The sequence below is a fragment of the Sturnira hondurensis genome, unplaced genomic scaffold, assembly GCF_014824575.4.
Source record: "Sturnira hondurensis isolate 20B ecotype Veracruz unplaced genomic scaffold, ASM1482457v3 Scaffold0010128, whole genome shotgun sequence".
Classification (NCBI taxonomy): Eukaryota; Metazoa; Chordata; class Mammalia; order Chiroptera; family Phyllostomidae; genus Sturnira; species Sturnira hondurensis.
The window spans coordinates 29,717,458-29,744,106 of NW_028082759.1; the positions used below are offsets into that span (position 1 = coordinate 29,717,458).

The window sequence follows — 26,649 nt, forward strand, 5'->3', positions numbered from 1 at the left end:
GCAGCTATTTTAATCATGTTTTTTTCTGGCACTAATTTACTTCTAATTATATGATATATGCTCATATAGAAGAGTTGGAAATAGTTTACACAAAAGTTTAAAAAAACAGGAAAAAAATCTCATGGATTCCCACCGATTATTATTCTGACATATTTCCATTTTTTAGGGCGGCATCACCAGTGTTTACCAGCTTATCTGTGTTGTGATGGACTTGTTCATTGGTTTGCCTATTTATTTCATTCTAAATCATTTAGAGATATATTAGCACTTTATTAACTTTACTGGTATTTATTTTCCTCAGAATTTCTTTTACTGTTGTCATTTGAGGTACATTTGAAAAAAACGCGTGCATCAACAGTATCGCTCACATTGCTATTTCCATCACTAAGAAAGCCTCCTTATTACTGCAAGATAAATTCCCACTTAAGTTCATCCTGAATTAATGTACATTTAGCACACATATCAGAAACTTATTTTGGTAATGATGTTTACGAGAGGATTTTGTAAAGGAAATAGCAAGTAATTTTATTGGCACAACCTGAAAGAGTTACCCACTGATACAAAATTCTTTGTTTTTACTCCAGGACTTTTTAAACCCACTTCAGTTCACTCCCACTGATTTCCTCAAATAGCTTTCTGTCCTTCTGCTCCTCCACGTCCTTCTCTACTGGTGCTCCTCCCGCCTCTCGGTTATTCATGCTCCACAAACCTCGCAATGTGGGGATTCCTTAGACCTCAGCCTGAGATTGCTCGCCTTCTCTCTCTGCATTCGCTTCCAAAATGATCTTTACCATTTCCATGAAGTTAGTACCATCCTCATGATGGTGGCTCCCGAACATTTACACCCATTTCAGATCTCACTCGTCTTGTTCAGATGGGCACATCCAACTCTCTACTTGGCACTTCCAATCTCACATAGTTCCCAAACATATCTACTACATATCTACTACGGATACTTTGATTTTCTTCCCTGAACTAGTTCCTCCTACATCCTAGTTTTCTTCTCAGAAGAAATTCAACAGTTATTCAAACCAAACCAAAGGTTACCTTTATTCCCCTTTACTTCACAACCATCAGAAAGTCTCATCAGTTGTAATTCGAAAGTAGATCACAAGTTCAAAACTCTCCCCTCTATCTCTACTGCCATAATCTTACTCCAGGCCACAAAGATCACTTCCCCAGATTAGTACCCCCAAATTTCCTAACAGGGTGGTCTCTGCTTCGATTCTTGTTCCATCTGATCCATTCTCTAGAGAATATAAACTGCATGAATTCTGAGAGAATCCATGATCTCAGAGAACATAAACTAGAAGTTTATAGTGAAAATATAAAGCAGATTATGCTCTTATCTCCTTGTTTCCACAGATCCTTACTGTACTTAGAATATAATCCAAATTCCTTATGAGGTCCTCCAAGGCCCTGACTGATCTCTTCCCTGTCTTTTTATTGCTCAAGCCAATTTAAATTTGGTTTTCTGTTCCCCGCAACAGAAAGTAACCCTACTGGAACAGATGGGGAAGAACAGAAGGGTTTGTGCACAGGACTCATATAGGAAGATCTCCATTTCTGAAGACACTGTCCTGACTGCACCATGAAAGATGGATTTAAAGGGGAAGTGCATGAGTTAAGAAGACTGGCTAGAAGGTTACTGCCACTGTCTAGCAAGATGATGGGAGGCTGAAGTAGGTCACCAGAGTTACAGAGAAATGAACAGATTGGAAAGGTGCTGAGGTAGCCTCTCGTCAACAGGACTTGGGATCAGCTATAGAATCAGGGTGAGGGAGACTCAGCGATGACTCTCATGTTTCTCGTTTAGGGATCCAGGTATGCACTGATGCAACTAGCCAAGACAAGGGAAGACCAGGAAAGAGAAGGCTGGTGCTCAGGTAGCGCTAATGAGCACCCCCTCACCATCCACTCGGGTGCTGCAGGAACACAGAAACTGAGGGTGGGGCTGAAGGCACACAGTCCACAGCCCCACTGTCTCCCGGAAGGAATTCCCCTAACAGCCTCTGCTATGTCCTCTACTGGCTTATCAAAATGCCCGGAAAACACGAAGGACCCAACTTTCAGCCCATCTCTGCCCATGGCTAACCCCTTCTCCTACAATTTAAAGGGACCTCCTCACTGTAGCTTAGCCACAGCTAGCCCATAACCCGGGCACTCGTGTCCTCTGACCCCCAAGCAGTGTACAGAGATTTAAGACTAAATGCTTAGTAAATGCTTGTTGAATACATGAACATATTTTTAACGTGAAAAGTATAGCATCTATCTAAAAACTTACCTTCTAAAATTATGTTTGAATCTTCTACAGCATTATCTAGAAAAAAGAAAAAAAGAAAAAACTCAAACACAACTCATATTAACTCAAATCCAGTAGATCCCTGAAATAATGTATATCCACTCAGATACCTAAAATTGGCTCCCTTTAGACTAGGGTTTCTCACAGAGAGGCTCACAAGTCTTTATACTAGCGTATCAACTTTACTTCCACAACAATTTAAAGAATACATCAAATAGGCTCGTGTTATCTCTGCTGATATCAACCTTCCAACATAAGTAGGGAACAAATATTTGAACAGTATCCAACTACTTTCTCGGTGAAATGAGAATGTCTTAGTTTCTTGCTACATCTATCTTTGATCCCTGACTCACAGAAGTTTCAACAAATACAAGGAGGGCTGACTTGCAGGAGGAAACATCTGCTCGGAGAAAAAGCTTTCCTGAACTTTCTATCCCTTCACTTTCAGATGATTCATATACTAAAAACACAAAGGAAAAAAGATCTTTTAGTGCCGCATTACTCTCAGATTAACACAACACTGGTCGGACAGTTCAAGGACAGAGACAGTGTCTAACTTATCCCTGAGCCCTGGGGCTCAGTCACTGGGAAGGGGCAGGGTGGGGAAGAGTCTGGCCTCAAGTGAAATAAGCCCAGATTCAAATCCCCGGTCAGCCACTTTTTAACTGTAGAAGCTGGGCAATTACATATGCTTCCTTCCTGTAAAATGGGGAAAATTTAGGTTCTTCCCCAAGTCCTGGGTGGCACTGAATTTCCTTTCTTTATTTTCTTTATGTCTGTGGTGAAGGTTCTGAGTTCCTAAGTCTCTACCCTGCTTGCCACTCGGGGTCTGTGTGTTCACTACACAGATTCTCTACTTTAGGGAATAATTCTCAGACTTGGAGCAAACAATCCTGGCACCGGCCTCTTTGGATGACCCTAATTCATGACACTATACACAGCCCATCGCCCACCGCTCCTCGTGTTTACATGCACAGGGCTCAACGTTCTCCGTGCCCCTGCAGAGAAGGCTCTTGTTTCTACGGCAGTCTTCTCTCATCCCTGGTTGGGTTCCAGCTTTCTCAGTTAACCTGAGCCCTACTTTTTCCATTTTTAAAAATTCCTCAAATTTTCTTGTATACTAAGGGCAAACTTTCTTATTTTCCAAACATGATTATCAATTTATTCATTTTTGTCCATCTAATAAAAAATTTATTGAGCACCTACTATCTTTTTTTTTTTTTAGAGAGAGAGAAAAAGGGAGAGAAACACTGATTTGAGAGAGATACATCGATTGGGTGCCACTCACACGGCCCCAGCTGGGGACCCGGCCTGCAACCCAGGCATGTGCCCTGACTGGGAATCGAACCTGTGACCTTTCAGTCCACAGACGGCACTCAATTACCTGAACCACACTAGCCAGGGTGAGCACCTACTGTTTTTGTGACATTCTCAGGGCTGGAGTGGATAGAGCAAGCGACAATTTTTAATGTATCATTTTCTGTCCTTCTGGTGGCTTTAGGAGGAAGTATGCTCACTCTGTCGCCCTGAACCATGTATTTAAACCTGCTACATTCTCTACCAATTTAAAAAGAAAGCTCTTTCTTGTGCCTGCTTCTCCTGGCCTCCTTTCTTTCCTCCATTTTAGCCTAATTTCTTTAAAACCTGAGGCATGAATACATGGAACAGACTGACAGATCTCAGAGCGGAGGGAGGTGGGGGGGACTGGAAGAGATTTGCCACAGAACATACATGTGTACGTGCATAGCCCATGAACACAGACAACAATGTGGCAAAGGCCGGCGGGGGGAGGACTGGGTGGAGAGGGGTAAAGGGGAACATATGGGGGACATCTACAATAGTGTCAACAATAAAAAAAAAGAGTCATTTACATTTCCTGTCTCATCTCCTCACTTCCTCTTTTCAACCCACTCCAATCTGTCTTCTAGCCTGACCACATCTGAAAAAGACTGCCCTAAGACCAACGAGCATATTATTTTTTAAAGTCTATCTGACAGACAATATTATATGGGTTTCAGGTGAACCACATAGTGATTCTTCATTTATAAACCTTACAAAGTGACCACCAGGATGAATCCAGTAATCATGTGCCAATGTACAAAGTTATTACCACACTATTGACTATATTCTCTATGTTGTGCATTATATCCTCATGACTTATTTTATAATTGTAAGTTTGTACCTCTTATTCCCCTTCACCTTTTTCATCCACCCCCTAACCCCTCTCCTCTGTGTCTATGAGTCTGAACAGACGAGCCCCTTATTGAATCTGGTGGGCTCTTTCTACCCCTACCACATTAGATCTCTTAGCAGCTCCCTCCTTTTCAAACACTATTGCACTTGGACTTCAGTGTGACCATATTCTCCTTTTATTACTTCGTTTCTCCTTCTCCATCTTCTTTATAATTTCATCCTTTTCTTAGCAGACATAAAATGTTGGCTTTCATCGAAGTCCAGCCACCGGACATCCTATCTTCCCACTCTCTCCTCTCTCCTCAATGATCTTGGACTTTGGCTTCAATTCCCACATACATGCTCACAATTCTCAAGCTCACAACCAGAAATTGGACTTCCTTCTGAGATCTAAGGAAGCCAAGAAGCCTTCCATCTACCCGTTTATTACATTATCTCCCCTTGGATGTCTCAACATGTACGGACTGGGCCATCTGGCTCCCAGCTCCTCATTTCCACTCTCCTGACTCAGCAAAAAAGCACCACTGTCCATTAAATGCACAGGGCGGAGCAGCGGATGTGGTTCCCCGCCCCCTGTTCTCTCTCCCCAGCTACACCCACACATCAAGTGCTGTCAACTTTATCTTCCAATATTTCCCGCCTTTGCCCACTTCCCTTTACTTTCACCACCAACTACATTTAGAAATGACTCATACATTCTCTCTGAACCACTCAGCACCCCCGTTTTAACTACTTTCATCTCTGTCCAATTTCTGTCCATTGAAAACAGTCCTTGCTGAGGTCTCTGTGGGGCCTCTAGTGAATGCATGTTTTTGGTGCTCATCTTGACCTGGGACAATGCTGAACATCTCTTTCTTAGAAACTCCCCTTCTCTGGCTCCCCATTTGGCGGAGATGTGACTCAGGGCAAGATCAGATTTAGATAACCGCAATAATCATGCCAAATGGTCTCCCCAGGGCTACTCTCGTCTCTCTCCAGTCAATTTACTGCACATAAGACTGACCAATCTTTACAAAATACAGATGTGATTTTGTAGCACCCTAAAGAGTGTCCTACAGTGACGATGAACATCGACCTACCTCCAGGCATCGTCTGGACCAGGACTGTCTCACAACCTCAGCCCGTGTCTCTGGTTATCCTCTGCACTCCACGCACATCTTCTTGCCTCAGAGCCTTCCTACCACGTTTGAGCAACCTTTCTCCTTTCTTTGTCAACTGCGCTCATCTGCAGCTCAATCAACTTCAGGGAAGCGTTCCCTGGCCCACAAACTAGGTATGGTCTCTAGTGAGTACTCTTGTTATACACTGCACTCATTCTCACAGCCCTCAGCACACTGTAACTAAACACTAAATTGAAATTGTGTAATCTCCACCCCCTTGGTAAAATATAAGGTCCATGGGAATAGGAACCATGTGTGTGTTCCTTACTAACACTGCTCCCATGTCCTATGTTTTGGACATAAGGTTCTTCATACATATGCAGTGTACAATAATGAGTCCATTAGGTGGTAAGACCATATCGTCACTTTTCAAGTGTATCCAATGTGGGCTTGAGGCTTTCTACGGTACTTTTAAGGTGAAAAGCTGGTTCCCTCTATCGCTTTAGTAAACTGCTGGTTTTCCAGGTTCTCGAGTTGGGGGAATTTAATACAGAATGTAATCTCTTTCCCACAAAAAATAGTTCTGTTTTCAGCCTTCTTGTAGTCTCACTTATGTGGAGTCACTCGGTCTCCCTAGTTTGGTTCCTGAATTCTACAAAGGTAGTTTTTAAAACACATAGTGAATAATTCTGTGTTCTATTAGGTCTATTTTGTTTGAAAAAGTTTATGTCCTACAGCAAGGTAATCCAAAGTATCTCACCAAATCTTGATCACTTAGGTAATATTTATTATACTTTGTTAACATTTTAAATTATATTTGTTATGATATTCTACCTTTGGAAATACATTTATTTTTAGGACATCTTTTTAGCATGTTATCTAATTTTATACTTTTTTCAGTTAATTTTAAAGTTCTCTAGACCTAGTCTGTAAATCATATTCCAAGCAAGTTCTTTCCATTGTAGCCAGAAAAACACTAAAATGACTGGCAGAAATTAGAAAAGGATTTCAAATTCTACCTCTGCATGCAACTTTTAATTTCCAAATTCCTATTTTCTTCTTCAAATTCAAAATTGAAAAGAAAATATAAATGTAATCATAGTTGCCAAGTTATTTCATTTCTCATAGAAAAAAACTAGTCCCTGAAGATAGAATCCAGGATTCTTTCAATGTTATCATTCACATCTTAATAGAAATAGCCACTGTGGATGGGTGATCTTGATAAGAGTTTCAAATCTTAAATAAACACACTTAATAAATTAGTTTATCAGGTCTACACAAGCCATTTTTAATTTTCTCCGATCAAGATTTACCAAGTATTGTGAGACTGCAAATTTCTTGAAGTAGGGACCCTTCATTATTCATGTATGAATACCATGCCCTAGAACTACCTCGCACATGGAAAAGTTTTCCACATTTGACTCAAGCACTATGTATTCCTCCATCCTTCTTGTTACACATGCAGAGTTATATTGACTACTTTCCTTCTCCAGTTAGTTATCCTTGAAGATACTGGAATAGAGAGGATGCACCGGTAGCTCTATGAACACTTAGTCATATGAACTGATGCATATTATTCACATTTTCTGAACCTTATTTTTCTCCTCTGGGAAGTAGCAATGATACAATCTATTCCATGAAGCTCCATAAAACAGCATGAGAAGTGCTCCTGCAACAAAAGGAGCTATAATAACCTAAATGGGAATCTGACGCACAAATTTGCCAGAACTGCGTTCTCCATACGGCCTTCAAGCCTGGAGTGAAATTCTTCTGGACCTTTCTCACGCTGGCACACCAGTCATCCTCACTGCAGAGTGGGATGAATTTGCAGAAGCAGATAGAGTAGTTGAAGTCTGACTGAAATAGCTTTCCGAGAGCAAGATATATTTTAATCAAAGGACCGCAACAGCTATAAAATAATGAGGTAAGTTTTCCTGAGTAATTTTTAACTGCTTCCTAAGGTAGCTTGCCATGAGGTTAAGAACTTATTTAGGCAATGGCAAACCACTGAAATAGGTAAACAATAATCGCCAATAAATTCCTTGAAAACTGCAATTCATTTGGATGTTTTTAAGTTATGATTTTGCAGCTTAAAACATTATTCTCTATAAACTACAGTCAAACTATGAGAATATTTTAAAACAAGTAGGTGGCTTAAGTTTAAGAAGCACCTCACACCTTGTTGATCATGGTCTTCATACGTTGTATCGTCTGCAGAAAAAAGTAACAAAATCAAAATAAGTATTAGCTGAGTTGTTGTGTGTAATTACTTAGCCAAAAACACAATCTCAAATAGAGAATTCTATTTCTTTAAATATTCATGTTTGCACAGTCAGTGAATAATGTCTCTGCCGAAAAACAACTAGAGGAAAGGGCAGGAAAATTATTTCCATGCAAATTCCTCAAACTGGCGTAAAGCAAGATATGCAAAAGAAGAGTTAGGAATTTATATTCTGTTTTCTGTAGAGCCAGTGGTAGATGAGGTGAAATATGAAAGCCTCATAGTTTTTAATAATAAAATTTTGTTACAAACTTTTATATTAGGTGTTAAAATTACTTCTTGGCCTCTTTTAAAATAAAAATCACCATGTTAACAAAGCATTGCAACTGTAAATCTTTAATAATGCTTAAAATCTAGTGAAAATATCTGTCTCATACCTGCGTCATGGTATGTTCTTTCATCATCATCTACTGTTGGTTCAGTGGAATCTAAAAAAAAGAAAAGAAAATACATATATATCCCTTTGTCAACCAAGAAAAAACCAAACACATTACTAGACATCATTCTTAAGTTATTTACGAAATAAATTCTACTCTTTACAACTGTGTAAGACAGATATTATCATTATCACCTGATACAACTGAAGATCAATAAAGTCCATAATTTGCTGTCTAAGTCAAAAGGCAGGAAGGACCAGCACCAGCTGGACTCTGCCCATCCCTCTTCCTCGTTCACTTCCAAACGTTCCTTCTGGTCTGGTCTGTGAAGACCAACATCCCGATGGGGATCTGAGAAACACAGCTCCTTTTTCCTCACTCCCTGTATAATACTCAACTATATCCAGAAATTTCTATAACTACCCGAGCAACCACAAATATTGTGGGTATTATAAGAGTTCTCCGTTCAATCATAATCGACCATTAACCCAGGGATAAAATGGCCTTGGCCACAGCCTCGAATAAAAACACATCACAAACCTGAATCTTCCTGTTTATACATCATATCTTCTACATCCTGATTATAGACCTGTGAAGCTGTAAATTAGGAAATAATTAGGAAAATACAAATATATATCAAGGAAGAGGACTTACACTTGATATTCAAAATTGGAACAGCAAAATTTATGGTAATGATAGAAATGTAAAATGAATCTTACTGATGCTCAAACTCACCTTCACTCACGGAACAAACAGGTACTCCCTGTGCTAATGCCTAATGCAAAGATGAAAAAGACAGTCCCCACTACAAAGTAGTGAAGCCATATGCCTATCTAGCTTATACAAATTCCACTATAGTCAGAAAACAAATAGGATGGATTAACACAAAAACAGAATACATCCTGCCCTGGCTGGTATCGCTCAGCAGATTGAGCACAGGCCTGTGAAGCAGAGGGTCATTGGTTCAATTCCCAGTCAGGGCACGTGCCTGGGTTGCAGGCCAGGTTCCCCACAGGGGACTCATGAGAGGCAACCACACATTGATGTTTCTCTCCCACTCTTTCTCCTTCCCTTCCCCTCTCTCTAAAAAATAAATAAATACATAGATAGATAGATAGATAAATAAATAACAACAGAATACATCCTGTATTAAATTCCCCAAAGACAGGAGACAGACAGACAAAAAGAGCAGCGCAGGGAGCCCTCCTCCCATCAACTCAGCAAGCACCTGCCACGGAGCCTGAGCCAGAACACACCCAGTTTCCAGACCCTCACTTGGACTCAGTACCTACGTACTCCCCGCTGTGATGTAAGTTTAGTGTTTGCAGATATGTATTGTTGAAATGGTGTGGGCGCTGAACGCCACCATCAGTGTCACGTGGTCCCTCAGCACAGAAAGAAGGACCCACTCCAGCACTGGTGGGAAACTGGACGACAGCACAGGCTCATTCCTGAGAGACGATGTGTCCGTCCCCAGTGCAGCCATGCCTTCTGGGGACACATGGCATGGGGCAAAACACAATTCTGACCTTTCACAGACTTTGTAATTTAAGAGTATAAAACGTGAAATTCTACTGTGTCTTTGACCTAGTCATCCCCCTACTAGGGACTTATCCTCAAGAAGGAGACTTCAAAATCACAAAAAGTATAGAAAGATACAGACATGTATGTGTATATACATAACTATGACCTACTGTACAAAATAACAATCAGTAAGTATATACTATATATTTGACACATTAAATACAATGTATTAATAATAAAGGATCACAGATGATGTTTTCTCTCTCAATGCCCTTTTATAGTAAAAGATCCATTCTAATCAAAAAAGAATATTAAATTGAAATCTCACCTGTCTCTTCTGCTTGGTAACTATCTTTAGTTTCTAGAAAAAAATAACATTAAATCAATATTGCTATTTCATAAAGTGTCATGTAATATACTGTATATGTAATATTCTGGCCCTATTACCATTGATTTCATTTTTAAAGTAAAGAACTATTAAAATCAAATATGAATACATCAATTAAATGTGCACCAAACACTATCTTTCCCTAGAACTACATTTAGAAATGACTCACACATTCTCTCTGATCCACTCAGCACCGCCTCGAGGCTGACAGATACCACAGCCTGGGCTAGAGAGAGGGTGATTTAGGCAGAATAACAGTAACATAGGCTGGACCCAGAAAAGGGGTGTATTTCTGATCTACCTCAGATTCCGCTGTGGCATTCTATTCTCCAGGACAAAAGTATCCTGCCTACACAGGGGAATACACAGCTGGGCAGGATGTAAGTGGAGGCCCATGAAACATAAACAGCTGCCCCACACTTCTACCCAACGCTGGCTGCACAGTAATATCACCTCCAGTGTCTTTCCAGGTACCCACGTTGGGGCCTCACTCTCCAAACATTCCAGTTCACTCTGTCCTGGGTGGGTCACAGGTATTCTGTTAAAAGCTCTCTAGGTGGTTGGTCTTCATTGTGCCCAGGATTGAAACTATTGCAGGGCTATCGGTCACCTTGGGGGGCTTGTTCATAAGAAATTCCCTCTCTGGATCCCTGACCCTATGGCCCAAGACCTTTTCACCTTCACAGGCACTGTGGGTTGACTACTACTGCCTGTTTCCCAGCTCTGCCTATTTCACTGAACTTGGTTTAGGTTTAGCTAATCCTTGGGCCCTGCCAGGGACGTCTGGTCTGGATCCTGCGTGGCCTGTGCTGCGGTGTCGCTGCTCGGGTCCTGGGCCGACTCTGCCGTGGACTGATGATCACTACGGGGTGGGACGTGTTGTGTGATGTGGTTAATGTGTGGCGATGCCATCAACCTTTCCCCAGCATCCACACAGGCTTGTTTTCTTTTATGACTCTTTAAAAATGAAACATCCATCTTAAAAAGAATGTTTCATTAGTATTCATTTAAAATGTAAAATCATATCACTTACATATGTATATTTTAAATAAAATGACATAAATTAATCAGTACAAAACCTGTGGCTTAAAGTTGTCTAAGACCTCATCAAGATCTTAAATGACTACTTTAACAATGAGACAGATATCGTAAGAAGAAAGCATTTGTACTTATTTAACAGGGCTTCTAATAATCATGGTAGTCTCATATCAAAGCAGAGCAGAGCACAAAACATATAGTGTTTTTATCACAAAAACTGCTTTTCTATGTATCAATAGTCAATAACTATAACTTGCCTACTGCAAATGATCCAAGGCTAACTACTCAACTGATACACAGGCACCCAAGGACCCCCACATTTGCTGCAGCCTTACTCATGGTGGCCTCGGATAGATGATTGGCTAAAGAAGATGTGGTACCTACAAACTACTCAGCCATAAGAAAAGATAAAATATGTCATCTGTAACAACATGGAAGGATCTTGAGACTATCATACTAAGAAAAATAAGTCAGACAGAAAAAGTCTAGAACCATATGATTTTACTCATGTAGGATAGAGAACTGAAGACAACAAATGAAAAAGAAATACAAACAAAAACTCAAAGAGACCCAGACAATAGTATAGTGGGTACCAGAAGGATGGGAGATGGAGAGGTGGGCAGTAACGAGTAAAGGGGGTCAAATACATGGTGAGGGAGGAAGATTTGACTTTGGGTATTGGGCACACAATAAAAATGCAACATACAGATCATGTATTATAGAATTGTATACTTGAAATCTATATATTTATTAATGAATATTGCCCCAATGAATTTAATTTAAAAATAAAAAAAGTAGCCCTGACTGGCGTGGCTCACTGGGTTGGGTGTCCTTCTGCAAACCAAAATGCCACCAGTTCGATTCCCAGTCAGGGCATGTGCCTGGGTTGAGAACCAGGTCCACGGTTGGAAGCATGCGAGGGGGAGCCAATAGATGTCTCTCTCATACATCGATGTTTCTCTCCCTCCCTTCCCCTCTCTAAAAATAAAGAAATAAAATCTTTAAAAATAAATTAATAAAATAAAACATTGAAACAGAAGAAATATCAACTGGCTACGGCCTGCAGACCGGATCAATCCTGTCTCCTGATTCTGCAATAAACTCCGACCACAGTACAGCCTCGCACACCCACTCAGGGATCATCCAGGGCTGCGTCTGCACGGCATTGGCCGAGTGGGATGGTTCCAACAGAGGCCACGTGGTCAGCAAAGACCAAAATATCGACCTTCTGGCTGTTTACAGACAAAGCTTGCCAATCCCTAGTATAAAACCTAAGAATTGTGTTCCACCCACTGGAGTTACAGAGTTTATATCAGAACTAGAGCCTGTGAGTAGTTATCAAGCAAAATATTTCATCGGTTGTTTGAGTTTTTTTTAAGATTTTATTTATTTATCTTTAGAGGGGGATGGGAGGAAAGAAGGAGAGAAATATCAATGTATGGTTGCCTCTTGAGTCCCCTGCTGAGAACTGGCCTGCAACCCAGGCATGTGTCCTGACTGGGAATCGAACTGCGATCGTGTGGTTCGCAGGCCCGCACTCAATCCACTGAGCTACACCAGCCAGGGCTGTTTGAATTTTTTATAACCCATGGTACTCTAGAGAGAGCAATGAAATAATGGGCTAAAGTATTTATTTCACTTACATTCTATAAGAAATGTATATGCTCTGAGTTTTCCTAAACAATGCTTTCAATCAGAATTAGGATATCTATTTATTTTAGGGGAAAAACATTTTAATTGAAAATTTTAGCTTCAACTTAAAAAATTATCGCATTAATGTTAAATATTGGTTTTAAAGATGTTTAAGAAAACCTTAAATAATGTTAATTACAAATTGCCTATTGCATTTTATTCTGAAAGCCAAAAAACAAAAAAAAAATGTTCTACCTTCCTGAAGCCTTCCAGTTTCCAGGGATTCAAATCTGCTGTCTGTGTCACTTCCTACAAGGAAATCATCATCTTCTGGTTGCTGTTCTCTTGCTGGTCCATCCTCCTCTTGTCGTAAGTCTTCTCCTTGAAAACGACAATGAACAAAGAGGCACAGGTGTATAGATGGGGCTCCACGGCAGCTGACAGTCGCTGCACATGCTGGTGACCACTCCGAAGCTCTGGTCTCACTCCGGCCAAGTGCTGGCCACCTGCTGGGCACACGCAGGTCTTCTCTCCCTGGGCCACAAACCCAGTAAGGCGAAGAGCCTCATGTATTTTGTTCACTACCCATGCCCAGCACCCAGGGCCATGCCCACCAAAAGTAGTGCTCAATACACATTTAATGAATAAGTAAGTGAATTCATAAATATTAACAGTTTCCTCTTCCATTAGATGAAAGAGAAGGTTACTCAGTGACCTTTTGTTGAGAATTCACATAAAATTCCACGTAACGATCTTAAATAACTGTATTAACATTGTATTGCAATGGACAGCCACCTGCCTAAACCGTATGCTAGATGATCTATATTATTAGGTCTCCTGGATTATATTGTTTCTAAAGGTTTCTATGTTACAGTCTGTAAGTTCAGCAAAAATGCCTGTGTCTTTTTCTAGGACTTTTGTCATGCACTGAATTGTTCTTCTGTGGAGACGCTGGAAATGCAGCCATACTCCAGTGCAGTACGGTACAGATGGTCACTGTGGGGTGAAAGAATTCTCCCCAGAGTATCCTGACGTGGCTTCAAGCAGAATATGTCCTGTATGTAACACTCTCATCAAACTGCTCAAGTGAATTAGACTTAGCTGTGCAGTATGATACAATGGTTAGGGGTTCGGGGTCTGGATATACCATGCATGGCCCCAGATTTAGGTTGTGCCACACCAGCTGTGCGACCCTGAGCAGGTTACTTAACTCCTCTGTGCCTAAAATTTCTCTTTCATAAAACGTAAATGAGAGTATTTACCCAAGGATTAAGGCACTTAGAAAGATGCCTGGCCCACAAGTACTTAAGTGTCACTGTTATTTTTGTTGTTGTACTGTTGTTATAACTTCAAACATCAGGTTCAACAGAGTAATAACAATATTGCTATTTCTAATGCTACAGGACTCTTCCCCAAGGCTGCAAGATGCCCTTTGTTACTTTTAACCAGGCATGGTGAGCCTCGCAGAACTCACTGAATTACGTAGGCCCATTTATGCCAATGCTATGCATATGTTTTCTGTCCTCTCATCATAGCCTGCTATATTGTTTCTCCTCATTTCAGGTTTTTGGTGCTCAGGATATCAATTACCGATTCTCATTTCTATCAGTAATTTTACAGCTCTTTATCTTACTACCATATTCCTTTCCCTTTCTCTCCTTTTATCCACGGTAATTTGATGGTTTTTACGTGAGCAGGATTTGCCTCTCTCAGCCAAACCTCGTCCACGATCTGCGAGACTCCACTGCCCTGTCAGTGACAGTCTGATGTAAAAAGGACAAAACAAAACAGCGTCTTCGGGCCTCAGTAGGCTCAGGGCATTGCCGAGCCCTCCGTAGCCACAACATCGCACTTCGAAGGATGAGGAATTTGAGAGACTTCTAAGGCCACGCAGCTAACAGATGGTAGCTGCAGGACTGACCCCAATGAAACAGAGTAATGGGGAAGAGCGTCTACTTCAGCGACAGTGGTCCAGGAGGCCACATTTGGTCTGCTACGATGGGAAGCTGGATCTCTCTGTCTCTCTCTTGCACACACACACACACACCAGCACAAGATGTAACAAGCACCAAGGCCCAAGGCAGGGATAGGTTTGCAGTGACAAGGGAGAGAAGGCCAGCTGGGCTAGAGAAAGTGACTGAAGGGAGAGAGAGACCAGGCCCAGATGAGCACAGTGGGCCAGGCCCCACCAAACACTGGGAGCAGAGGTGCATGGATGGAAACAGGGACCCAGCTGGCTACCACCGAAGGGGTCATGGCAAGAGGTGATGATGACAGCTGACACGCTGCAGAAACCAGACACATGCTGGAGGCAAAGTCGACAGGACCTGCTCCTGGGTCACATGGTGGGGGAGAAGGGCCGCCAGCACAACACCCCCTCTGATGCCCCTCCCACACACTCTTTGCTCTGCAAAGTGCACAACACTCAATGCCCTCCGATGGTTCCAATGACTTAGATGCAAGCAGAAATTTCCTCCCCCACGTTGCTCCCCACCTACATCCCTCACGTGCCAGCCGTCCTAAACTACGCCGTGATCCGCTTTAGCCTGGAGACTTTCTTCACATATGTCCTTTGCTTAAAATGCCTACTGACAACACATGCCTGGCGAAGCCCTATACCACGTTGATCTCCTAAATCAAAACATCGCTTCCCCAGGAAGCTGAGCTAGCCCCACAACGTGGGCCAGCCCCACGCGGCATCCTGTGTTTCATCATCACAGCCCTTACCTCATTATGTGGAAATCACTTATTTTGACTGCATCGTCCTTGTGTAAACAAGATGCAGAAAAGGCAGGTGCACATGCAGGTGCAGTTCCCTAGCTGAGACCAAACCACTAACAAGAGGACACGGGCTCCCTGAGTCCTGGCAGCCAATGGCAAGGACCTACAGCTTGGCAAGGCTCGTCCCCCAACCAGCACATCCCCCAACCAGCACCGAGGGAGCCAGATGGGGTGCTTTACCCTTAACCCCCAAACATCTGACTGAAAAGGACAGTTTACTAGGCCTGCTAAAGTGTGATTTAAATAAGAATTGTTTATGAAACAATTTTTTTTCTTTTAGGACTACCTTTGGCTCACCACAAATCATTGGAATTCTCAAGATATCACGTGTTGTGCCCCTTCAAAATCTCTCTGTGAGTTACATTTTTGGGGTATAGTCTCTGCTTGGATCAAGGGATGACTCAAGAACCAGTCTTACAAAATCCCAGAACATTGGTTTCTACGGTACCATTTCTTACTCTCTGTACAGAAGTTCCCATTAGAAAATTTTTAGATGTAAGTGCTGGGAAAGGGTTTTCTAGTCAATAAGTAGATCGTGTTTATTTCCTCTCGGGTAACACGACCCACCTAATTCAAAGCTGCCTGCCGGGTGACGCAGGCAGGGAAATGCGACAGTCAGCGACTGCACTCAGTAGCCCCCAACAGCGAGCTGGCTGTGCCCCACTTCCTTCCTCCCTGTTCTGGCCATCTGTTCTTGATGTAACACTGGTCTCTATTTGTGTGCTCTCATGTATTCCTACCATTTCTTCATTAGAGGTAAGCAAACATTTCCTTAACAGTAAGGTGGGGTAAAGCAAGTTCAGTGGTATCAAATTATTGAAAAAATGTCAAAACAATTTTTCAATAACTTAAAAAAACTCAATTATTATTTAAATTTCAAAATAATGTCCAAGTCATTTAATCGTTTCATTATGTTAGTAACGCATTAAAAAACAGATTTTAATTCATACCATGTTCTGTGTATACTGTTTCATGGAGAGGGGAATGAATTTCATCTTGTATTTCATCTTCGATATGCTGAGGTCCTAAAATAATTACAAAACATAACTCAATAGGGAAGATCTAGACATCAGTGTAGAACCTGAAATAGAATCCATGTGCTTACAGTCAAATAAATACATCTGGCTAATCGACTATGCAGACTTTTCACATTGGTTGACCACTTTTTTCCCTGTGTTGGCAAATACGGCAGATATTTAAAATGGATTTTACTTTGACAGCAGATATACATTTTAAAAGACTTCATAAGATTTAAAAATAGAAAGTCTAATTAGGTTTCAGATTTTTCTTTAAAAAATACCTTACAGCAAAATTATTTTAGTTTGTAATTAAGAAAATTCACACTAAGGACTGAATAAAGAGAGTGGGAAGGGCAAAGCTTTCAGAAAGAAAAGTGCTGGGAAATAAAGATAAAAATGTGTAGGGCAAGGTTGGTATACATTAGTGTACACAGTCAGTGCGGTATACATTAATGCATACTCCCTGACAGTCAGGAGACCAGCCCCGCTGGTGTGGGCACTTCCATGGTCTCGGTGGGCTGACCACTCCCAGAAGTTGCCAGGAATTGTGAGTAAACCTTACTTCATAAGTGACCATCCTTTCAGCTTTGGAGAACCCCATCTGACGTGACAGTCAGGTTCAGAGATCCAAGATGTTAATTATAAAAGTGAGTATTAGCAATGAGATTCCGACACCACTGTGGCGCTTAGCGGATTATCAAGTATATTGCAACATCACTCAACAAACCGGAAGCTCTGACTCACTGACACTACTATAAATGTCCTAACAAATATCATCTATGTTCAGTAAATAGAAGCAGTGCCAGCTAATTTTCAATGACAAAACGGTTAAGTTTATTGGAACTTCATATTGGTTAAAGTTTAAAACTCTATTTTGCTAGTCACACTACAGAGCCATTTCTGAAGCACACAAAAAGGTGCCTTCTATTTGTATAGATGTTTATATTTCACAAACCATTTTTAAATATACTGTCTCTTATAATCACAGAAGAGCCTGAGACATTAGTGCCCGAGACAGCTTCCTAACTGGAACCCCAGTTTTAGGGCCTTCCGAGAACACCACAGAGTAAGGAGAAGTGGTGGGTGGCACTCTGCTCCTTTGATTACCCTTTTCATGGCTTCCTTTGCCGGAAGCTATGAAAATCCAAGCTCTCCAGAACAGAGTACGAGACCTCCACCATCCAGCCCTCACACGTCTCTCCAGAGTCCTCTGCTTCTGCCCCATTTGAACTTGACGGTGCAGCAAGTCTGCTGTTTTGTCTGTCCGCTGATTCTGTGATGCCCCTCCTCGCCCCTGCAGGACAGGCAGAGGCAGACGCCAGACTGAGGTGAGGGAAAGATCGGAAAACAAAGCATGAAAGCAACTCCAGAGTCTCCTTTCAGAAGTGTGGCTAGTCCAGCAAGGAGGGGGGCTGGGAAGCAGAGAGCAAAAACTGTAGGGATTAAAGGGGGGATTATTTTACTGTGTTTTCATGAGAGGCGTGTACCTATGTTTATGGAACAAGTGTTAGTTAGAGAACAGGGAGAAGCTAAGTCAGGTTAGAGAAAGGTTAAAAAGGCAACATTTAAACTAGGCCAAATATTGCCAAGAAGTTCAAAAGGATATGAGGTGACAATAAACTCATACATTTAGGAGCAAAAGTTATCAGTAATATGCACAGACTAGTATTAATGAAAATTTTAAACAGTGAAAGTGAATGGCACATAACAAAGTAGCTATTAACTTTGAAAAAAATTAATCATAAACCTGTTTAGCACAGAGGTAAAATTTAAGATGCTAAATCCAAACACATTTCAATTATGTCTTTAAAAAAAAATCACTCTTGCCATGGAATGCTTATAGCAGTTCTACAGGAATGGGAGGGAGAGAGTAGGTATCTCCCATGATTATGACTTGAGCAAATTTAAAAATCAAATCAACATATTGATCTTAAAAGGAAGGAAGGAAAATCAAGAATTATTCATCAAAATGATAAAATCGGCCAAAGTACCCATTGGACCCAGAACTTAAGTTGCCAGTAAATATGTGGTGTCATACATAGTATTTCCACTAGATGGCAAAATAAAACCAAATACTGATGTTTGACATCCAAGTAAAAATGTGCAGAAATCAAATAGTACTTTGTAATAGGTATCTCAGCACAAATAGGAAATAGTAATGGATTCAAATTCACTTAACAACTTGTTAAGAGATTTCAGGGGTTGTCATTCCACGGGTCATAGGCAACTTGGGTGACTAAAAAGATACTTGAATTGATCTAGGAACCAACTCATGAATATGTAAAACAGGCTTCACAGATACCTGGAGGTCAGGGAAGCCTTTTGAGGTAGAAAGGAGACTCTCATTAGAAAGACTGGGAACTCAGTAGACCCACTCTACTGAATAACGTGAGAAATGATGATGGACTAGTGCAGAACCTAACTTCACTTTCCAGGTGACAAGGTACAGCAGTCCTGCAACTGGAATCAAGAAACACAGTTCATGACATGCCTAACTGTGAGATGTTAGGCACTGAGCAACCATCTATGTGTGCCTTCATTTTTTGATCCTCACTCAAGGGCGTGCCTACTGGTTTTGGATACCAGAAGGGAGGGAAAAGAAGAAGAAGAGAAACATCGATGATGAGAGACAGAAACATCGATAGGTTGCCTCTCTACCACCCTGACCAAAAACCATGGCATGTGCTCTGACTGGGAACTGAACTCGTGACCTTCCAGTTTAGAGGACAATGCTCCAACCAACTGAGCCACCCTGGCCAGGACTGTGGTTTTGATTCTTGGTCTCAGAAATTAAAATCGTCCTGTGTTAATTTTTACTAGAAAAGAATTACGTTTACCATAAAATTCCAGAAGAGAAGAAAAAGGATTTCACAATTCTGTAAACACTGCCAACAAATTATGGGCAAAACATGATCCTGGAAACTGGAAACCGGAACACCTGCCAGGCCGATGCATCCGGTCATAACTACAGAAGAGCTTACCTGACCCCTCAGGAGCCTGTTCCTTCAGCCAGGCGTGTGTCTCAGCCTCTTCTGCTCCCACTGTTGGCTTTGAAGGAGATCTTTCCTTAAGGCCTGCATTTTTATTCACAAAGTTAACTTATATATTTTTCTCTTTTTGACATGTTAGACCAGGACAAATAATGGACAAACACTTCATCAATGGTGCAAGTAATTCAAAGTTTATAAGAATTTATAATACACAAAAACACTGTTAAGTTTAAAAACTGAAGTAGGAAAATAGTTGGTTCTTTAGCTTCACCTGGGCCTCTAACCTCTCTTTACCTAAGTTAACCTTTCATGTAAAAACTATCATTGTTTAGATGTTTACAAATCTCTAAAATACAATGTTATGTCTGAAGTTATCAAAAGCAGCTCAGAATGAGTTCAAGCTGTGTGTGTTAATGGTTAAAGTCTTGAATTTCTAAGTCTTGAATTCTGAATTCAGCAAAGACAACTAAAATATACTCGAATTTCTACTGCTATTTGTGAGCACACTAATTTAGATTTATACATTATTTATTCTTCATGAAAATTATAGTTAAAAGTGAGAACAAATCATATATACCTATTTATAATCTTCTAACGGTAACACAAGCAATCATATTATTCCATAAGAGCTAAAAGATACAGATTTTTATAAGTTCTTCTTTTATCTCGTAAGGAAAACAAAACTTTGGGGTAATGTACCATGAAAGCTGATTTTAAAGTCAACACCAGTCAAAAACATGTTCTACTGAATTAGTAGTTCTTTGGTACTTTACAGGTGGAACAATAAAACATACCCTCCATTAACTGCAACCACTTAGAAGGCTGAGCCAGCTGCTTCAAGAGTCTGTGGCTCCCTCGCACCAAACCCGGGCTCCGCACGGGCCCTTTGGGAGTCACACACCAGCAGTTGTCACTGAAGGGAGGGTGTGGCGCTGTCAACAGCCAGCAGTGGAAAGGCCAAGACAGAACCGAGAGGCAATTTTCTAATCTCAATCACCTTTGTGAACTCTTAAGGGACATACACTATGGTAGCATAGAAAATTCTCATTTCATTGTCTTTTACTCTTCTTTGATTCTTTGTATTTTTCCACATCATTCCCTTTTCTTTTCATACCTTCATTACTTCTTCATTCACAAAACACAGTCGCACTTCCCTCCCCAAGTCCTAGAGACTGAGACAGACACACAGGACCCCACCTCATCATGTTTCTTCCTGTAGCTGTTTTCCACACCACCCACGTAAGAAAATGGGCACCAGTAGAACAAACGCCAACACACGCAGCTGTATTTTATCCCTAAAATGAAAGTGACTTCTCACCGGAAAGGGTTCCAAAGGGAGTGCACACAAAGATCCACAGATGTGAACCGTAGGTCATTTGTAGGGTTGGGGAGGGGGCGGGTGGAGATGAAGGCCTACTAAATGCAGGTGGAAAGCTCCCGTGTCGTTTTCCACTTAATCATTCTTGTATGTCTCGAATGTTACACGTATGGAACTACTCATTGCCAAGTTCTTTAATAGCAGAAACCTTAAGAATCTTCAGAATCCTATAACTCATTTTTGCTCTCAGAGCCTCAGAAAACACTTGGCACATAGCCTGTGCTCAGTAAACACCTTCTGAAAGGCTGAACACCAAGAGCCGTGTGACTACCCACTCGGCTGCAGAAATCCCCTGCAGGGCCAGGCTCTCTAGCTGCACTACTACGGCTGTTAAGGCAGGAACAGGGAATCGTAGAGATTTCCCTACTACTGCTTGCCAAATAGTTGCATACCTGTGCTCAGCACACACCAGCACAGCACGACCCTAGTTTGCTGGGGACAGCCCCAGCTGATTGTCCTGGTACCATTATTTTACCCTCAAAGGTATCTCTGTTTGAACGAAAAATTACAGGGTGATTCCTCACTAATCTCATATGCAGTAGGTTTCCAAATTGTGCTCCAAAAGTTCAATAAGCAATAAAATGTTCCTACCAATGATATGAACAGCCATAAATCCCCCTCTTAATGGTTTTGAGAAAAGTTTCATCGGAAAAAACATGTTTTTTGGTGAAAGTGTTCGAAACCTACCAGTACATCAATGTTCAGACATAAAATGCCCCTCAAGTAGGCTTTCTCTAAATCAACCGGGAGTTATTTGCCTCTAAAATTGAAATTATAAAACGTGAAAAATGACAGGAGGAAAGCATATACCAAGAGAAAATACAGAGCAGCTTTCTTTTCTGTCCAAAGTGGCAGATGAATTGTAAATTTACTGATACCCGATCATAGCTGTTTTGCAGAGGTGAGACCAGCACAAAAAAACCCAAACAGTACTGTAAACATCAAAGAAGCTGAGTGAGCATCATGTTAACACATCTCCTTCCCTAAACCTCCACTTCCTAAAACTTAACACACACTTTCTAGACTAATTCTTACTGCTTGGACAACCTATACGGAAGAATTCACCCTAGTGTTTCCAGATTCATTTATTATCTGGTATTTATTTTTTGCTACCCAAGTGCACGTCAGTCCATGAATAGGTGTTCTTCCGAGAACAGGGGTAAACCCATGATGTCTCATATAAGGTCTTAAGCAATAAGTAAGCAAAAATTAAATGAGAAAACTAAATACATATAAGGTCAATTTACAATCAAAGAGAAGTTTTCTCCAATTAGGTTTATTATGAGATACACGTGGCAAGGGTGGAGCACTGAAACTCTCAAAATCACGTTATGAAATGAATGTGTCAGTTTTGATGTTGCTGGGACTGCCCGGGATAGAACACCAGCTCACACAGGCTTGAGCAGAAAAGAGCTTTATTACCCAAATTGAGAAGTGCCAGGCAGACTGGCTTGCCCAGCCCTGGCTGCGTCGTTTTAGACGAGACAATGTCCAGAAGCAAAGGACATCTTGCTTTCTGCTTGTTCTCCTTTCTCAAGCTTGAGGAAATCTCTCCAAGAAGCCTCTAGCAGTTTTCCCTTTCAATTTTAATAGTCAAAACCAGAACCCACTTCTATTCCTAAACTGGTGAGCGGAACAGGGTGGCCACGACTGTCTGACAGTAATTATCTTCTAGATAGAGTTGAACGAATGTTGTGAGTCAACCACACAACCCTACATGATTTTAAAGATTTTATTTATCTTTTAGAGACACAGGAAGGAAGGGAAAAAGAGAGGGAAAGAAACATTGATGTGCGAGAGAAACACTATTGGTTGCCTCTCATACACGCCCCAACCAGGGACCAAACCTGCAACCCAAGCATGTGCCCGGACCAGGAATCGAACCAGCAACCTTTCATTTTGCGGCATGACCCCCACCCAAATAGCTACACTGTTCAGGGCCCCTATATGACTTGGAAAATAAATGAACTCCCTTAAACATATCTCATTTTTATTTTTTTTCAGCATAACAGATAAATTAAGAAAAATTTACAATGTTTGCATTTAAGAAAAATCTAATTTCTCCTCAACTTGAATTTAAAAATGGAAGAAGTTATATAAAGTAAATGAAATGAGCACTTTAAATCAATCATTCATGACACACTTGAATGCCATAATGCCCCCGGCCCAATATTGGCTCATTCACCACTCCCCAACTCCACTGACCACATGGAAAAGGATAAATGCACCTTTTCTCCATATATATGGCATAGTTTAAAATACTGTATTTTGCTTACTGCATTCATTCACTCAATAAATATTTAGCACCTGCTAAGTAAGGCAAGGCACCGCACTATTCTACAGAAAACAAACACACAAAACCCTTACCTCCCAGAGAGGGAATGATAGGGATGAAACACTAGACTGTGAAGAGTACCTGGGAGGGGAAGGCTGTATGGGGACGGGCAGGGAGTGCCAGGCCTGCGAGGCAGCAGGGCTATTTGCACTAGACTGATAAGGAAAGGACTCACTGATAAGATCTGAACAGATTACTGATAAGATTTGAATAGTTGCTGTGGTTGCTCTTTGCTCCAGTTACTCTGGGGAAGAATACTCCAGGCAAAGCTTTGGAACAGCAAGTTCAAAATTCCTCAGCAGGGAGGGTCCTGGGAGCCAGAGACCCAAGGGGGCTCATGCAGCTGCAGTGAGCAAGGGCTGAGAGTGTGAGGGTGAGAGAATCAGAAAGGTCCTGGACAAAGGGATGTGCAGGCCTTCAATCTGAGTGAAAATGAAGGATACACTTCTGTAAGAATCATATACAAAACACTTTCTCAACAAAGTCTGGGAATTGTAAGTAGTAATATGCTTTATATGATTTCATTCACTTAAGCCCAGAAAAAGCTAAGATACTTTTAAACTTTGTCAATCTTTGGTTTACTCATCAGTGGTATGCACACTGGTAGAAATGTTGACGTTACCTACCCAGGTTACTCCAGCTGCTGTTACTTGCGAAGGGGAGATACTCAGGTCTGCTGCTGCTTTAAATGCAAGGAGTCCAACAGGTTAAAGCGATACGCCCCAAAAATAACCCTACTCCATCCACGAAACTAGAGAAATACCCTAAGAAATCAGTAAGCCAGAAAGGAATGCATACTAATTGCCCATGCTAATCCTGCCCTTGCTCCTAGCTTGTATAAGGTAAGTCAGCAGGTATCCCGACAGCAGCCAGGCACTAAGAACTGCCCAGTGATACACAAGAAGAATCCCAGATTCAAAGCATCTTCACACAACACAGGATGGACAGATTTCAGGAGGAGGACAATATAAATCTCAAACGAATCGAACACCTCAAAAAGGCTCCTTTTAGAAGCTGCTTTTAAGACCAATGAAAGGACTCCCCAAAGATCAGAATGGGGTGGACTCAGTTTAACATCTTACAACACAAGGGGGTGTGTAAGAAGCTCGGGCACAGGGACCACGAGGGCTGCCTTTGAATTCCGAGTGAGTCCCACCTCGAGCAGACTGCCAGGGCTACAAGCTTGGTGCCCACGGGGATGGAGAGCAGAGAGAATGGTCCCATCTCCTTAGAGGGTTTTCAGAATTAAATCATTTAAACCCAGCAAATACGTATCTTTTTCACCAATTTAAGTTTTCCTTTATTTCTTCTAAGGAAACAAACTTACCCCCTCTCTGTGCACATACACACAGCAACACCAGCATAGCTATCAGCGACTTCCAAGGTGGTTAAAACAACTACCAGAGAAAATTCTGAGTTTTCCTTTTTTTGAAATAAAACACACTTTTCATCTTTGTGATATAATTTTATATACTTATCACTCAATAAACATACAGTAAGCACCTATTATTGTCAGTTGCTGTGATAGAGACTGAACATAGATCACAGTCTGGTAGCAGAGCTACGTCCAGGAATGAAGCAAAGTGGTGGGCAGGACAAACGGCAGGCACGCCGTCCAACCCCCTCAGACAGGATCGGAGGATGCGCGAGTGCCCTTGGAATGGCTCGGCTGGATCCTGCAAGGCTGGCGGCAGGTGACCCCCCACACAGTCGCCTGTGTTAGCAGCACAGTCTAGGCAGAGAGGTGGTCGGCTGTACTAGCAACAGCTTGTTTCATTATTTTCTTCCTCGGCACCCTGCTTACTTCACACCATCGCCTGCAGCCGGGACCAGCGCCACTCTGACCACCTCTATTCCCAGTGGCTGGCACAGCCCCCGGTCAGTCGCAGACGCTCAGAATATTGAATGAATCAATGAACAGAAAGTAGAGATGACACCGCATGAGAGTATTTTATATGATTATCAAAAATAACACGGACCCTTTAAATACATGACTCCCTCTAATCTTTTACAATACAAGAGAAGTAAGGTTTGAGGCAAGGAAGAAATACATGACACACAGACCTCTATAATGTATATATAATACATTCATAAAGTGAAATTAAATGAGGTATAAAATGAGAACAAAGAAAAACAGATGGCTTTCTGTACCTCAGGGCTTACAAAATTGAAGCTCTTCCAGAAATTTATTTCTACGTAAAAGTGATAACTACACTGGTAATAAACATCTAGTTCATGAGGCTTCTCCTTGGGCAAGTGGAGGAGGTGGGGCAAGACACTGCAGAGTGTTGCTGGGGGCTTTTTCAGATTGCCCCCCAAAGATGAGTCTGCTATACAATACTCACCCCTTTGGTTTCCTAGAACAAAAACTCTCCCTTTAAATATAACCAGGGGAAAATGGAAAGAGCTTAACAACAAAGTAAACGTGATTTACTTGATAATTAAATGGTAGTATTTACCACATGACAATATTCCTTTATATTCCTTCAATTATCTAAAACAAACTCTTGGCCAAGGGCTGGGATGGCTCTAACTCTGAAACACCCATTAAGGCCCATCCCATTCAACTCCTTGTATTTGCCCAGTGGCAGAAATAGACAAGGGGTGAGGAGAAGAGGAGAAAAACTCCATAAACCACCTGCAATTAGTGCAGACGAAACACAGGGCATAAAGATCCATCACATTGCCGGGCCCACACCTCTCTTCCTTCTTCAGGTAAGAACACTAATTTTCTGCTACAGAACTGGTTTTCCTTCACCCCACAGTTTTAAGAGTGGGCACTCACATGACCGTGGTTTCACCAATCACAGCTTTGTCACACCAACGCCCACTCTGTGAGGCTGAGAGTTGACTGTGAGCACTATGACTCCATCAGGGACCGGCTGCCTGTGAAGGAGGCCAACATTCTGCGGGCCCAGAGGTGTCTGCGCGCCGAGACCCAGCACAACTAAAGGAAAAAACGACCCACAGCTACTCCTTGGGCTTCACAATTACGAGAGCCAATCAATGGTTTGTGTTTGTTTCATTCTTTTGTCCACATAAGCTAATTTGAATGGATTCACATGCAATCCACAGAAATATGAATAAGAAATTCACTTACAAGTACAACTACTGTTCCTAATACCCTGAGAAAGAATCATGAATGAATGCCTTTCTCTACAGAAACACTGAGACTTGCAGACTGGATACTAGGAATTTATACAGTTTTTGTGGACTGAAGTAGAAAACCTCTAAAAGACCATAAAATTGCTTCTGTAGAAAAATGTAGTCCAAGTACAAAGCAAATTTATAAATATGTTTTTCATAGGCTG

At 41.5% G+C, this 26,649-nt stretch overlaps 1 protein-coding gene across 1 annotated transcript in view; it reads right to left on the minus strand.

The window, feature by feature from the left end:
* Positions 1-26,649, minus strand: part of ASPH (aspartate beta-hydroxylase) — a 179,017-nt gene that overhangs the window by 121,933 nt on the left and 30,435 nt on the right. The window contains exons 4-11 of the mRNA XM_037058615.1: positions 19,617-19,709; positions 16,567-16,641; positions 13,091-13,216; positions 10,106-10,138; positions 8,794-8,850; positions 8,254-8,304; positions 7,774-7,806; positions 2,285-2,320 (exon numbers count right to left, since the gene is read on the minus strand). Of these exons, the coding sequence (XP_036914510.1) occupies positions 2,285-2,320; positions 7,774-7,806; positions 8,254-8,304; positions 8,794-8,850; positions 10,106-10,138; positions 13,091-13,216; positions 16,567-16,641; positions 19,617-19,709 (504 nt within the window). The remainder of the gene's footprint in view (positions 1-2,284; positions 2,321-7,773; positions 7,807-8,253; positions 8,305-8,793; positions 8,851-10,105; positions 10,139-13,090; positions 13,217-16,566; positions 16,642-19,616; positions 19,710-26,649) is intronic.